This window comes from Dermacentor silvarum, chromosome 3 (assembly GCF_013339745.2).
Source record: "Dermacentor silvarum isolate Dsil-2018 chromosome 3, BIME_Dsil_1.4, whole genome shotgun sequence".
NCBI lineage: Eukaryota > Metazoa > Arthropoda > Arachnida > Ixodida > Ixodidae > Dermacentor > Dermacentor silvarum.
This window is the reverse complement of record NC_051156.1, coordinates 142,183,888-142,198,731: the sequence shown is the minus strand read 5'-3', so window position 1 is coordinate 142,198,731 and position 14,844 is coordinate 142,183,888. Positions and strand designations below refer to the sequence as shown.

The 14,844-nt window shown below is 46.2% G+C and overlaps 1 protein-coding gene across 2 annotated transcripts in view; it reads right to left on the bottom strand.

Annotated features, from left to right (window-relative positions):
• LOC119445859 (integrator complex subunit 2) overlaps window positions 1-14,844 on the bottom strand; it is a 63,676-nt gene that overhangs the window by 28,411 nt on the left and 20,421 nt on the right. The window contains exons 11-14 of one of the 2 annotated variants that reach the window (XM_037710163.2): window positions 13,567-13,789; window positions 7,943-8,067; window positions 5,266-5,521; window positions 1,337-1,482 (exon numbers count right to left, since the gene is read on the bottom strand). In XM_037710163.2, coding sequence (XP_037566091.1) covers window positions 1,337-1,482; window positions 5,266-5,521; window positions 7,943-8,067; window positions 13,567-13,789 — 750 coding nt within the window. The remainder of the gene's footprint in view (window positions 1-1,336; window positions 1,483-5,265; window positions 5,522-7,942; window positions 8,068-13,566; window positions 13,790-14,844) is intronic. The other variant, XM_037710164.2, reaches the window with a different exon arrangement.

Sequence of the window (14,844 nt, the reverse complement as noted above, 5' to 3'; positions counted from 1 at the left end):
CAAAGCATCCAATGAGACGACTTCTCTGGCAGTTGTGACGAGGATGCAGCTTGTGGCACCGACTAGCGAAATTTGGTAGCCGAGCTTGCCTTAAATAAAGGTGTGTTGTGCTAAAAGTATTTCGTTTTTCTAAAAACATATGGGTCGACCTCTATTCAAATTATAATTTTTTATTTTAGGCAAGTTCAATACATCGAAATCGACCTATATTCATGTTCAACCTATTTTTGAGTAAATACGCTAGTCTAGGTGTGGGCCACCATCCCGTTTGCGATTGTTGCGAAGTCATTTGAAAAATGCAGACTATCAAACACATTATGGACTGTACGGAGGACGACAAGTTGTGGTTCTTCATAGACAGCGATAAAGTGCTGTTTGAGAGCGATAAAAATGGACATTAAGTAAATAAATTTCGATTTTGTGAAGGGGAAGTTTGCTGGTTTCGTCTTTTTCTTATTGCCAGAATCAGAGGCATGCTATGTTTTTCTTGCTAAAAATCGAGTGCATGTTCGATTTCTACTTTCTTTAGGAGCTCTAATGCCATTTAGTTTTGTACTTTGAATCCATAAAAAGTGGGAGGAAGTTCGATTTGGGGCATGTTAGAATCGGGGTTAACACTGCCATATGTATCAGCTGTGTGTTTCGGCCTTTTTTCTGCCTCTAGTTTAATTAGACCCACTAGATCAATCAATTTCATCGGTCCCACCAGGATCAAATTAACAAAAGTTGACTGAACTTTGTTTCATACCTAGCAGGCAATGCTACGAAGGCTAGAGAAACCTCTCAGCGCTTGCACTCGCAACCGAAAAATAGTGCATCACACTTGAAAGAAAGATAAAAGTATGCATAATGTAACTAATAATACATCATGGCACAGCTTCATGTCTCAAAATATGACGTCTTGATTGCATGGAACACATCAATCACAGATGTCAACCTTCTTGCCAACAAACAAGCGGAATGACACATTTCAGTGACCGGCCACCACAGTGCACTGCTTGCATGTGCTGTGGTGGCAAAACATAACATGTTGCATATTGAAAAGCACCAATTTGCACAAATAGTGCATGATTTGATGTAACCTTACAACCAGAAGTCATCTTTTTAATACATAAAGTAGTTATTCTGCAGAAACACTTGTGGATCGAAAATCACTGTACTATAAACGCGCAGAGTGACACTTCTATGAACGGCACTACTTGCGTAGCTTTCACAGTATTGCCTGCTAACTATAAAAAAGAATGTACACTCCTCAGAACTTGCACTGATAAACTCTGGCCTAAACACACACTACTAAGCAGAACCGTTGGAATAACTGAGGACAAGATAGACTCGCCTGTCGTGGGCATCCATTCTCCAGGAGGAGAGGCAGGTTGGAGACCAGTGGTTGGGCATAGGGCCACAGCTGGGGCAAGGGCATCGTGTTCAGGCGGTCCAGCTGAGACATCAGATCGATGGGGCACTTGTGCAGGCGGCTGAAGGCTGCAGAACATTCAACGAGACACACAGTTATTTCCTTGGGAAACTGTAACACTACGATGCTTGAAATTACGAGGCCGCACAATTCAAACATGGAGGAAATGCATTCAGGAAGACATGCATGGTTCCTTACACTCTGTACAGTTCCAGCCTAAACTGGAAAGCAATATGAACCTTTGCATTTTGTGTTTTGCGGGGTCACACAAAGCAGGAGTGCTCATCAATACACCAACTATCCTTGTTCATGTCAGAAATGTCCAACGCATTTCTAAGAGGTGCTTTCACCTTTTCCAAATTGGCACTGAAAGAACTCTGTTTTTGTTGTTTCCTAATTCATTCCATCCATACTGCTTGTAGTTATCACAACACAAACCAACCAGATTAAGCCTAACTGCCACTGAGGCATTTCAGTAATACTAAATGTCACGTCTACGGCTGCAGAACACACAGCTCTGTGCAGTGCACTTCAATTTATTGAAACAGAGAGTACTGCTAAACGGGCCATGTTTTCCAACTCAAGACTGGCTTTACATTGTATGCAATCAGTTCTTAGACATATATCTCACAAACAGCTGACGTACAAAAAAGTCACAGGCCTGCGCGGCACACGCAGCACAGTCACAGCGTAAGCTGGTGGAGTGGCTCAAGAGTAGCTCCAAATTGGGCACCACACACAACAGCGTCTTCGCGGCAGTCTATTAGCCTCGTTTTGACGAGAATGATCTGAACTGTCCGCCCGGCATCAAAGGCGAGCTGCGGCTTGTAATGCTCTCTCCACAGCAGTCTGCCGAGTCCGATCAAGCCTTAAAACTACAACTTACATGTCGGGCGCGCCGCGTTTGCCGGCACCTTAACTAGATGGCGCCACCATACTGGCGAATGCTCGGCAGCTCGCGAGCGCTTTGACTGTGCGCCTCGTCTGAATCGCATATCGTTGTCTGCGCCTGTGGACGCTGCGTTTGCAGGCATCTTACCTAGATGGTGCCACCATACTGGCGGAGGCTCTAGGCTCACCCTGCGTTTGCCTTAGGGTATTTTTCGCAGCCCGATAGCATTTGTGTGGCTCAGTGGTAGAGTGGAACACCCCAAATATAAGGCGCACTAGCTTACATGAACTGAACGCTTCACTGCAGCTCCAACCTCCATCCAGGCTTCACTGACATGAGGCACTGCTTCTGTGACTCATGACCTAATGGCCTTCACGACGGCTTACACTACATCGATTGGAATGACCAACAAGGCTGAGTGCGACACAAGCGGCAGCCAAGAGATCATTGAGCATATATTGCGCCACTGTCGTCGATTTCAGTTGCAAAAAAATACTACTGGACGATCGGCCGTTGCCCGTGCAGGCGCTACTCGAATACCGTCCCTATCGCTCGTAGGCGCACAAGGCTGTGAAGGAACTTTTATGTTTCTTGAGGACGACTGGCCAGTGCGAACATCTTTGACTTAGTGGTGCCCTCGGTGAGCATATGCAAACTCATTGCATCTTTCCTCCCCCCTCTCTCTCTCATATTTATGTTCTCCCTTTCCAGTCCCCCCCCCCCCAACACAGGGTAGCCGACCAGACGTTCCTCTAGGTCAACAACCTTGCCTTTTCCCTTTCTTTCCTCCTCCTCCTCATTCAGTACTACCAGATATAAAGGTGCCCCCCCCCCCCCCCCCGACTTCACTTGTGTAGATGATGCAAAACCTCTCCTGTGGTGCTGTGTAAATGTGCAGTATAGTCACAGGGATGGCTGTGGCATTTTACAAAGCCCTTGCACATGCAAATGTTTTTTTTTGTTTTTTTATAGTAAGTATACGGTGACATTTCAGTTAATCTCTGTGAGCTTTGTGACACTACTGCACTTTTTTACTACCGTATTTATTCGAATATAAGGCTAGGTTTTTTTTCCCAGAATCCTTAGCCCCAACGTCACCCCCCGCCTTATAAGCGAATTTTGCCTTTGGGTGTGGTTTGCAGGCATGCGCGACTCTCACGCGTCCCCTGATGTTGTTTTCCCCGCATAGCTCGCATCTCCTGTAATCCGGCTTCTCCGCGTGGCTAAGCGCCGGCGGCGGTCGTAGTGGTTGCGGCGCATTGCGAGAGATGGCGCGAGTGTCGCGATGCTAACGCCACCGAATGGCGGGGTGACTTGGGAGCAAAAGGTCCAAGGCACTTGCTCTTCGGGTTGGGATCGGCGAGTGATGCGGACGTCCCGTGCGTGCGCCGATCCACGCTTCGCGAGACTGTCTGGCGTGGCTAGGAGCAGGGCACCGGTATGGACAAACACGGATCGTTCGAACGCGCCACCGTTCACGTGACCGTACACGTGAACGACTAGGCGATGGTGTCACAGCATGGGGCGAACATATTTGCTCGCTATCCGGTCGCGGCAAGTCGGACTTCCTTGATTTGTCACGCGCCCATGTGAATGTTCTATTGGTAGTAATTTGGCTAGCGTGCATTAGTGTATGAAAGGTGCAATAAATGCCCCTTTGTTTGCACTACTGTGTTGTTGTTCCTTTGTCCCAAGAGCCCGAGTGAGACCCCACAGGCTTCATGGCATTGCAAATTTCTTCTTACGTGTGGCTTTACGGGAGCGCGCACTGCTATGCTGTGAAGCCACACCCAAAGGCAAAATTTGCGGATAACTTGCACTATGCATGATGAAGCCCCCTCCCCCCATTTCATGGTCACCATTTTGCGTTCAGCATGTGTTAGTAATTCAGCATTTCAGGCAGTCCCCGCTGAACCTGAATAATCCGTCGGGTACTCTATGTCGCCTTATATTAGTGTGTATACTTAAGTGTCTTTTCGTGGGTCCCCGAACTACACCCTCACCTTATATTCGTGACTGACTTATAATCGAATAAATACGGTAAAATGGGCCACTTGATTTTTGGTTACACTCATAACAGCCATCATGGCCACATTAAATTAAAGGAGCCATACACTTAATTTATTAGCTTGACATGTGTATTGCATGTTAAACCGTACGCATCCCACAGCAAGCTGGCAAAATTTCAGTGCATTTGGTGTTGTACACAATTCGTATTTGAATTTTTTCATATCACAGTTGAATCATCAACAACACTGACGGGTGACGGAACACTGACAGGTGACGGAACACTGGCGGGTGACGGAACACTGACGGGTGACAGAACGAAGTGCATTGCGCAGTCAATGTGCGTGGTACTACACGCACAGTTTGATTTTTTTTTTGCATTATTGCATGTGCACCTTGGCAGTCAGCTCGAGATAGTATTTACGAACGTTCTCGTTTGTGCTCTTTTTTCACCTGAACGAAACAATTGCAGCTACAGTGCAGCAGTGGCCACGGTGACGCCTATGCTGTGCCATTGGGTGCCACAGCCAGTGGAGCAAAGGGAGTCTGGTGTGGCATGAACATGGTGTCGGTATGTTGCGGAGCAGACAACACAGTGATGGCCCTACACTGCTCGATGTCACACAAGCCATGCCAAACTATACTGAGCACTCTCCTCTCAGTTACAATAATAAACTTCAAATAGTTGGACGAGCATGTCATTGCCCATTTAACTTAAATTACGGCCTTTAACATCGCCAAGAGGCACAATGAGCTATGAGGGGCGCCGCAGTGGGGGGCTATGGGTTAGTTTCTACCTGGGGTTATTTAACAGGCACCGATATCTAAGCACACAAGAGTTTCTGAATCCCACGCCCATCGTAATGTGCTTAGCAGCTCGAGGCAATATCCACTGAGCCACCGCAACGAGTACTGTGGCAAAGAGGAGCAGTTTTATGCAAGACTGACTGACCCTGCGCAAGGCTGGGCACAGTGCACGGTGCCCTTGGCCCCAACCGTGGGCCGAAGCGGCGGTGCGGCAGGGCAGTGACTGCAGCAGCACTTTCACCACGGAGCCAGTCGTCCACCATGCAGAGATGCGGATGGTGCGAGGCCAGCAGGCGCAGCAGCGGTGGAAAGAGGCCCGCGTAGCGTTCCTCCCGCTGCGCTCGCATCACCAAATACCGGATGGGCAGCTGGGACAGCAATTCAGCCCCGTACCGCTTCACCTGCACAGCCAGACATAATGAGTGAATGCAAATTTTGCATATTTTGCCCCGAGGGCTAATCTGCAAATAGCTCGCCTATCCCTATTCTGCACTGAAATTTTCTAAAAGATTGCTGTGGGTTACATGCACAAAAGTACAGTATATCTAGTGAGATGAACAGATGGCTCATTCGAATTATGTAACGCACACTGCACACAATTACAATTGAGCAAGACGTGCTTTTCTTTTAAAGGAGTACAGTAAGACCTCAGTAATTCGATCCTTGTTAATTCGGTACATCGGATACTGTATAGACTAGTGTAAGGGTCCGCACTTTTTTTTCCACAATCTTTATGAGGTGCAACCCTTGCACAGTGCTGAACTATTTGACCAAATCAATTTTTGACCATAAGTCGCCAGTGCACCCCGGATCTTGTGCACACGCTATCTCTAGCCATCTAGTATCAGCACGCGGAAGTACACAGCATGTAAAAATTCACTGATGCGCGCGCGCATCATTGGAGCACCGAACGCGATTGCATCTCCATTAGAAATTTTTTTTCTAAAACTTTGGCCTGCTAACCCCGTGCTACTAACAGCCCTTGCAGTGCCCACCTGTATACCTAGCGTTCTTGAAACGTTATCGACCACAATAAACCTCGTCGCATTTGGTGAAGGTTGCTGGGATCCTTCGCCTCGTCCTGGAGCTCCGCACTCGAACCCTGCCAACACCAACACGTTCGCCCTGCACTATGCCTGACCCAGCCACTTCGTTGCCTGAACCATCGGCTGCCACTGTCGTCTGCGCTGGCGTCCCTCTTCATCGCGACCCACCCATTTTCAGTGGGACCGCCGAACACGACGTCGCAACAGTAATTTGGACTTGTCCTCTGGTGCCGGCAGGCATATGCATTATTTATTGGAATCAAACTCTCGTTAATTCGGACATATTTGGTCACACATAGGTTAATTTGGACAATTCTCGATGCTGCCTAGTCACCATCCACGATCACGTTGATAACGACCACGGTTGCGTCAGCAGCAGTTGCGGCAAATGGTAGTTTTGTTCTGACTCGGTGCACACATCAGCTGCATGCCTGCCGAACTGTGTGGATCGCTTGATGATCACATCTATGGCGACCACGGTTTCGTAGCGGTTGTGGCAAACAGTAGTTTGGTTTTGACTCGGTGTGTGCATTCGCCGAGTGCCATCAAAACTGCGTGGTCGCCGTCTAAGATCGCACCGACACATATCGCGGTTTTGTCCACAGCGGTTCTGGCAAACAGTAGTTTCATTCTGACTCAGTGCAATGGCTGCGTGTGCAATTTCATAAACACGGCGGAAGTGTCGAGGATGAAGGACCCCCGTTACATCGCAATGGACGAGCAATCTGTTGGCAATGTGCTCAGCATAATAATCGGGATGTGCGCGCGGTAGTAAAATGCATGGCTTGGATGAAAATGCGCACAGTGGCTGCGCTGCAAAGGAAGTCGTGAGGTCTTCGCGACTGCAAGCGCTAATCAGTCTCGAGATGACAAGAATTGCAGCTTTCGCACTGATTCTTTGCAAAACAGAAACAGGATTTGCCGATTCGATCAGTTAGTAAAAGCGTGTTAACATATTAAGCATTTGTTTATTGTTTTCTTGATACCTTCGATAATTCGACATTCAGTTAATTTGGACATTTTTTCGGTCCCGGGAAATTTGAATTATCAAGGTCTCACAAACATGAGTGAATGGTCAGCCATCTCTTGCTTTTGATTTTTCTTACTTGAAATCTAAATTAAATAGAGGCGTGCCATCCCTTTCTTTTTAACTATCCCCTTCAGGTGCTGTGTGCACAATTGTACATTCCAAGATGGTGCATCAATACCAAATGCACAGATGAATAAAGTAATGTTTAAATTATGCCTCATACATCTTACAACATTTCAGACTGGACCATTGCTGCAAGTGTCAATAATATGTGTAAAGTGTTTTAGTAAAACAAATTGGAAATTTAAATGGCTGGATGTTCGCTCACAGTGTCAGTACGCTGTCATGTAACGGGTTTAGTACTTTCATTGTTTTTAACAATATTTTACATCAGGCACCTCTTTCAAGTGGCTGGAGATATGCTTTCCAAATATGCTAAACATGAAATAGTTGACGTTCTCATATGTGATGTTACTGCAGAGAGTACTTGCATGGATTCCATACTATGTAAGCTTAGCAAAACTCACTGACAAACTGAAAATTCTTGATCATTCTGCAACTGTACGCATTAGTACATGATTCTGAAGATGCAAGAAATGTGGCGAAACTTAATTTTCTATAGACAGCATTAATAGGCACCTGAAGGGCTCATTCCTTTATACTCCCACACTTAGAGGCAATTTCACCTGTCAGATGCTGCAACAAAAATACTCGTGGGCTTCATTTCCTCAGGGAATCAAACGCACCTTGCGACCAGAGGACACAATCGCCTTCATGTTGTTGAGCCGGGTGTCTTCGTACAGCAGTAGGTAGTACAGCAGCAGCAGCTGAGGTACTGTCATGTCACCATTGGCATCTCGGACGCTCGAACCTGCAGTGGAGGTTGCAAAGAAAAGAAGATTGAAACGGGCAGGCATATCAAGCTAAAGAGACACTAAAAGGCAACCATAAATTAGTTTCATTTGCTGAAGTGTCCTTGCAAGACCCCACCCCCATTATTCTGTTGAGAAAGGGTTGTCTATTAAGCAGAGAAAATGAAGGGCAAAGTTTTTCATTTTGAATTTCATGCTTAAACAGTGGTACCTGTACACCACTGATACCGTGAGAGAGAAGAATAAGGGGAACTGAGGGGCTCAAATTTTTGTTAGTGGAGACCATTTGAAGCCAACAGAAAATGAACTCAGAGAAAACAGAGAAAATTAAATGTTAGATTTTATTTAAATGTAAAATTAATACAGTGGAATCTCGATGATACGAATCTCACGGGGTTCCGAAAAAAATTCGTATTAGCCAAAATTCGTATCATCGAAACACAATTAAAACTAGCTAAATTAAAGAGAGGTGAAATCACTCAGGCACACGTACGTAAAAAGCATTTACAGTGTAGACCACTTATAACGTAACCGTTTATAGTGCAGAACTGGCTACAACGCGGCCTTTTCCGACTCCCGTTTACCCTCCCATAGAACTCCATGTATACGCATACCGCTTACAGTGCAGCCGCGTGAGACGAAATTGCGGCTTCCCGGGAAAATGTCGCCGACAAGGGCGGTAGCAAGCACGAGGTGCGCCCACCGATGGGAGAGGAGATCAACGAGGTCGATGCGGAGGAGGAGCATGAGGCGTGGAGCACGAGTGGAGCATGAGCGCGATAAAGTCGTCACCGCGCGCCGTGTGTGCGAGTGAAAGCGTGAAAGCCCGCGGGGGACGTGCGCCTCCACGGACAGCGAACGCACAGCGGAGAGCAAATGCGACTTCCGTTGCGCGAAAGGCCGTGGGGGTATAGGAGGGAGGGGGGGGCGACGCTGTGCTGCGGCGCCAAATGCGTATCTTGCAACCGAGCGCAAGGGTAACTGGCGACGCAATCTCCCCACGCAAAAGGAGCAAAGCGGGAAGGTAGCGGGGGAGGGAGGGAGTGGGGGGGTGGCTCCTACTTTGCCAACAAATGCATTCTTGTACTTCGCCCCTGTGCCGGCTGTCGGTGTTGTCGCGCGCACCGTATCTTGAAAGCGATCTCCACACGGCTCTGACCTTTGTATGCGCTGTGCTTACGCCGCTCAGTTTCCGTTGAAGCGATAGACCGCACAAACCTTCGCTTGCTGCAGCGGCCGTGCGTGGGGAAGCGCGGCTGCCGCAGCGAGCGAAGAGACAAAAAGAAAAGCACAAAAGCAACAAAAGCGCTACTGCTTCAAACTCATCGCGCCCAGTCATGGCTACCGTTCTGTTCGGCGCCGCGTCCGTGCCTCCACACCAAAAGAGAAAGGGAAAACGCGCGTGACTGCGCGTTGTTCTCTTTCGCGGCCGTCAGTGGGGCGGCGTTTATTCGTATCAACCGACGCGGGTCGAAAATCGATTCATAACAACCGTTCTCTAGCACGTTGAAAAGTAATGAGGCTCGGCCGGGACCTCAGAAAAATTTGTATCATCCGGAAATTCGTATTAGCCGTGATCGTATAATCCAGATTCCACTGTAAGTAGAAAGGAAATGAAAAGGGATGAAAAGACAACTTGCCACTGATGGAAGCCAAACCCCCCATCTTGTGAATTACTCACAAACATGAGTGCGATGCCTCACCACTAAGCTACGCCGCGGCTGGTATTTGATCCCGCGACCTCATGTTTAGCAGCACCACACCACAGCCACTACGCCACTGTGGCAGGTAGCTTTTTGAGTAGAAAAGTTCTTGAAACACACTAGGTTGAGTCTTTGGTTCCTTTAGAATGCAATGCATTCCTTGTTTATTAGGCACCTGTTAGATCACAGCAATATGACATCGATATCCAAGACACCACTGGGATCTAGTGGAGGAACTGAAACATGTAGTTGCCCCCCCCCCCCCCCGTCTTTCGTTTCTTTAATTTTCTTTCGTTGAAAGATGAAAAAATGAAATTCTGGCTTGGTGGATAGATTATGTGCGCGGGTCATGTCCGAAAAATAATTGGTTGATTCTTCTTTCAGAAGAATTGGTCATAACACAAAGTGAAACGTGCATTCTAAGAGACAGTAGCAGCTTTGTTGCACATTCACAAATACAAGTCTAAAAATCTGCACAGTCTTTTATTACGTTACAGACGATTAAGATGCCCACCAGAAACATAGGAGTGCGCCACCATGAGCTAGAGTTCACTATTTGAAGTTGTCGAATATTTGTTTCGTTCGAATACTAAGGGGCAGAAAGCATTTTTGAAGTGTACAGGAGGAAAGACCGACGGAAGTGCAGGGTCTTCCGAATGATTCTGCTACAGGAGCACTGCAGTTGTTGCACACATGCACAAGTCCATGAGCAAACACTTGGAGGAAGTCATTTATGCACAATTTTCAGTTGTTAAAGATGCGCATCTCGCCTTAGCAGCCCATGAATTTTCTTTCCAGATTTAGGCAAATCTACCGTATTTCAACAAATCCAACGTGCACCTTTTTTTTTTTCCGAAAAAAATGGGTCCGAAAATTGCCTGCATGTTACAATCGGACACAAAACCAAAACCACGTTCACGGCGTTGGCAACCCAGCGTCATCGCCCATCACAAGATGACAGCAGACTACGCTTTATTGAAAGTTGCTGTGCATTCATTTAGTGTGCTCGACTAAAATCACTTTCTGAGATACTATAAGTTGTGGGAGATTTCGCATAACTTGGCCCCAGATTTGTCGGCGTATACGGCCACCAGCGTTTCTGTTGCTGTACCAAGCTATCTGCGCGGAGTGCCTGGAATGCTCTCGGCCGAATACGGTGAAACCTCGATTATACTTCCCCCGGTTATGCGACGACCCGCATTTTACGACGAATTTGTTTGGTCCCGGCAAAACCCCCATAGAAATAATGTATTAATAACATCGATTATACGACGAAATTTTACGCTGACCCGCCTCGTACGATGCCTCTCTGATACCGCCCGACAAAAAAAAAAAATTTCTAAGCAGACGCAGGCTAGCACATAGGCATACTGCAGGCGGCTGATAACGGGTGTGCAATACCTGTATTTACCCGAATGTAACGCGACTGCAATTGTAACGCGAGAGGCGACTTTCCAGTCATGCAAAATAAAGAAAATAAAACTGCTAATGCGAGATGAACAGAAAAACAAATGGTACCTTCTATTCAAGGAATCGCAATTTGGAAATATTCTTTTCAATCATCATGGTCGTCTGAAGAGGAGACAGAGCTTTCTTTGGGCGGTCTTCTCGGGCGATCCACTTTAGCGAAATTTCGCGCGACTTGGCTCTGAAAGCGTCGCCGACAAGTGTTTCTGGCACTGTCCTAAGCTCGCAATCAACGCCAAGAGAGCTGTCGGCCATATACTTCAAGGGGTTCGTTGCCAGGACGAGCCAAGTCTCACGAAAGCGAAACTATCTCCGAAAGTGATCGCCTGAGAATCAAGTCATCTTCCGTGCTGTCGAGCTTGTTTGAGATTTAAGTACTTCTTAAAAGACCGCGACACTTCATGTTGCACAGAGCCTTCCCAACTGGCGTCGCATTTAAAGTGGGCCTGCCACTGGTCCCGCCATCCGCAAACTGTCGACTCCTTCACGTTGAGGCACCGAGCCACGGCGGAATTTCCTAGCTCGTCGGCCATCAAAATTGTTAGCCTATCAAAGAGACGTTATAGCGAATGCCCTGCATTGCAATAACGTCACGAATGAACGGAGTTGAACTGCAAAAGGCCGTAGGGTATTGCAGCATCGTAACCAGTCACAAGCACAGCAAAAACAGCGTCGATTACAACCAAAAACAAGTTCCGACTTCGGTCGGCTTCTTTATGGATTGGATTCAGACGTAAAGTTACAGGTTGCCAACGTAATGCTAGAAATCGCGAGATTTAGAATATTTGTTTTAAAATTGTCAATTTAACCGTTATTCGAATGCAATGTGAGGGTCGAGTTCAAGCAACAAAAATCATAAAAAGAAAAAAACACGTTACATTTGAATAAATACGGTAATTTTTTAATAATTTAATCTACCTTCCTTGGAAGCAGTGCAGGTAAATGCCGCGGGCTTATACAAGCGGTCTGTACCTGTTTTTGGGCAAGACGTCTTTTGGGCCGATATGCTTAGTTTTTCTATTATACGACACCCGCATTATACAACGGTTTTGCGTGGTCCCCTCAAAGTTGTATAATCGGGGTTCCACTGTATTTAGAAAAGTACCATGAAGAGTCACAGAAAATTTCATGAAAGTGATAGTAGTATCTCTCAAAGTGATTGCTCGGGAATACTGCCTTGGGTGCTTGGCATTTGTGGCCAATAATATGCAAATGGCGACGGCAATGGACCGCCTTCATTATGAATGCTCCGTTAAAAAAAAAAGGATTCCTTTCTGTGAAGATAGATTCTGAAGTCCCTTCTTTCTGATCGCGAATGCAAGGACAGGCTATATGTTTCTTTTATAAACTGGGTGCACATTACATTCAGGTGCTCATTTATCTACTTACTTTAAGCCCACGAAAATTGGCGGCGTGTTATTGAGGGGTGCATTAGAATCATGTAAATACGGTACTTCTTAGTACGGCAGTTTCACCATGCTTGGATCCCTTTAAAATGACGTGTGGTACTGTATGCCATGGTAACGCGCTTTACTCCTTTAATGAGCACTACAGTTCTACATGCATCTGCTGACATGCATTTTATTTGTTGAATTACTGTCATTGTCACAGTGCACCAGATACAATCAGATATTCTTTGGCCTCATTTACAAGCTTTTTAAACGAGTTGAAACCTAGTTGATAACGGCATTAAATGCATAAAATGATGTAAATAAAGCTTCTGCTGCCAAACGAGCTTCACAGGAGTTTTTATGTTTTGCTTTGTTTAGAATTGATAAAATGTTCAATAAGCAACTCGATAGTCGAAGACAGTTTTTTTTTTTTTTAGAATATTTGTATACAATTAAAAACTTTTACTGCTCGCACGGCCCTAGAATGTGGGCAGGTTGCAGGCTATTTGCAAAGCAAGCATGCTAATTCGAGACAGCAGCTGCCCAACTAATGATGCTGCACATTTTCGGTAGTCACCCTCAAATCACACCACATTAAACGACAGCTACAGCCAGAAGTGCAACACTTCATGCAACACACGAAGATAGACATGCATGCTGTACTACTCTCAGGATAAATTCAAACGGGAACAATTCCAAAACTGCTCCAATGCACTGTTCGGTTTCCAAGTTTGCATGCATCTGTAGAAGTGGCTTAATGCCAACTCCAAAACATACACTTGGGACTGAGTTACGTGCTTAGAAACATGCTAACAATCGGTCACACATTGCACTTCCATGTAATTGTGCATAACAGGCATTCTGGTTAGCATTTCAATCAATGTTGATGGCACATACGCAAGTATGCCACATGCACATGCAACACACACAAACACACCCGGTTTCCCACCATTGGGGGCCGTGCCATCCTGAAGAGAAGTGCCAAACATGGATGCAATCTCTTCCTGAGACAGCGGCTCATTGGTCGTCTCCTGGGCAGAGCTCTTGCAGCTGGGCACAATGACCGAGTTGACGTACACCTCGACCAAGGCCGGAAGGATAGGGTGCAGAGGGGCCGTACTGGCACAGATTTGCTTGAACACCCAGTCCTTGATGCGCACCTGCAGCCACAATGAAACAGCACATCGGTGTGCATTTGAATTCACAGCAAGTATGCATTTTTTTTTTTACCCTGATCAGCAATGGACTCAATGGCAAACCCTTTTCCAAATGCAGTCAGACTCTCATTATATCGACCTCAGTTAATTCGACACTTCGCTTAATTCGAACGCACTGGAACATACCGGCAAGAAACAATACTTGTGATGGAAGGAAAACTCGTTTAGTTTTAACGTGAAAGCATGTCGCTTCGGTTAATTCGACCCCTATGGTACCCCCTCATCGTGCGAAGCAGTTACTAAAAGCTTGAAAACACAAGAAATTCAGCCGACGAGGTTACTGATGCCCCTAGGTGACAGCAGTGACGGCAGCAACCTGCACAGCAGTGATGACAACTTGCACTGAGGCCTGGGCGATGTCTCTCTTGAGTATTTTGTTGGTGCCGACAACAGTGTAGAAGCCATATGGGCTACTGACCGACAACATGTATATTCTTTATTTTACTGTACTGACAGTCTGTCCAAGACGACAGCCTACTTCAAGCAATAAAAAGATTTGAATCCGTTCATTTTGGTGTCAATTATTAATTCAACCTATTGGATAATTAGACAAAACCTGCTGTCTCGCAAGGGTCGAATTAACGAGAGTCGGCTTTATATATTTGTGTGTGTGTCTGTCCTCCCAGTGAATCATTATGAAACGAGCAAGCCAGTTAATGAAATATACTGCCTTGCGTAAGCAATGCCATGCACCACTCCAGGCAAGCCTTTTGTGCGAACTTATACTTGGCTCTCCCTTTAACCTTATTCAATTACACATAAGTGATTGATTAATTTGTGGAGTTTGACATCCTATAGCCTCACTGGGGCTATGAGAGATGCAGAAGTGGAGGGTTCCGGATTAATTTTGAATACTTTAGTCTTAGTTCTTAGTCTAAAAATATCTAAGTCTACAAAAATGCACAAATGTTTTTTGCATTCTGCCTATATCAGAATGTGGCCGTAGTGTGTAGCTGCTCCGACTACAGTCTACGGCATTCACATCCTCCGAACACAGA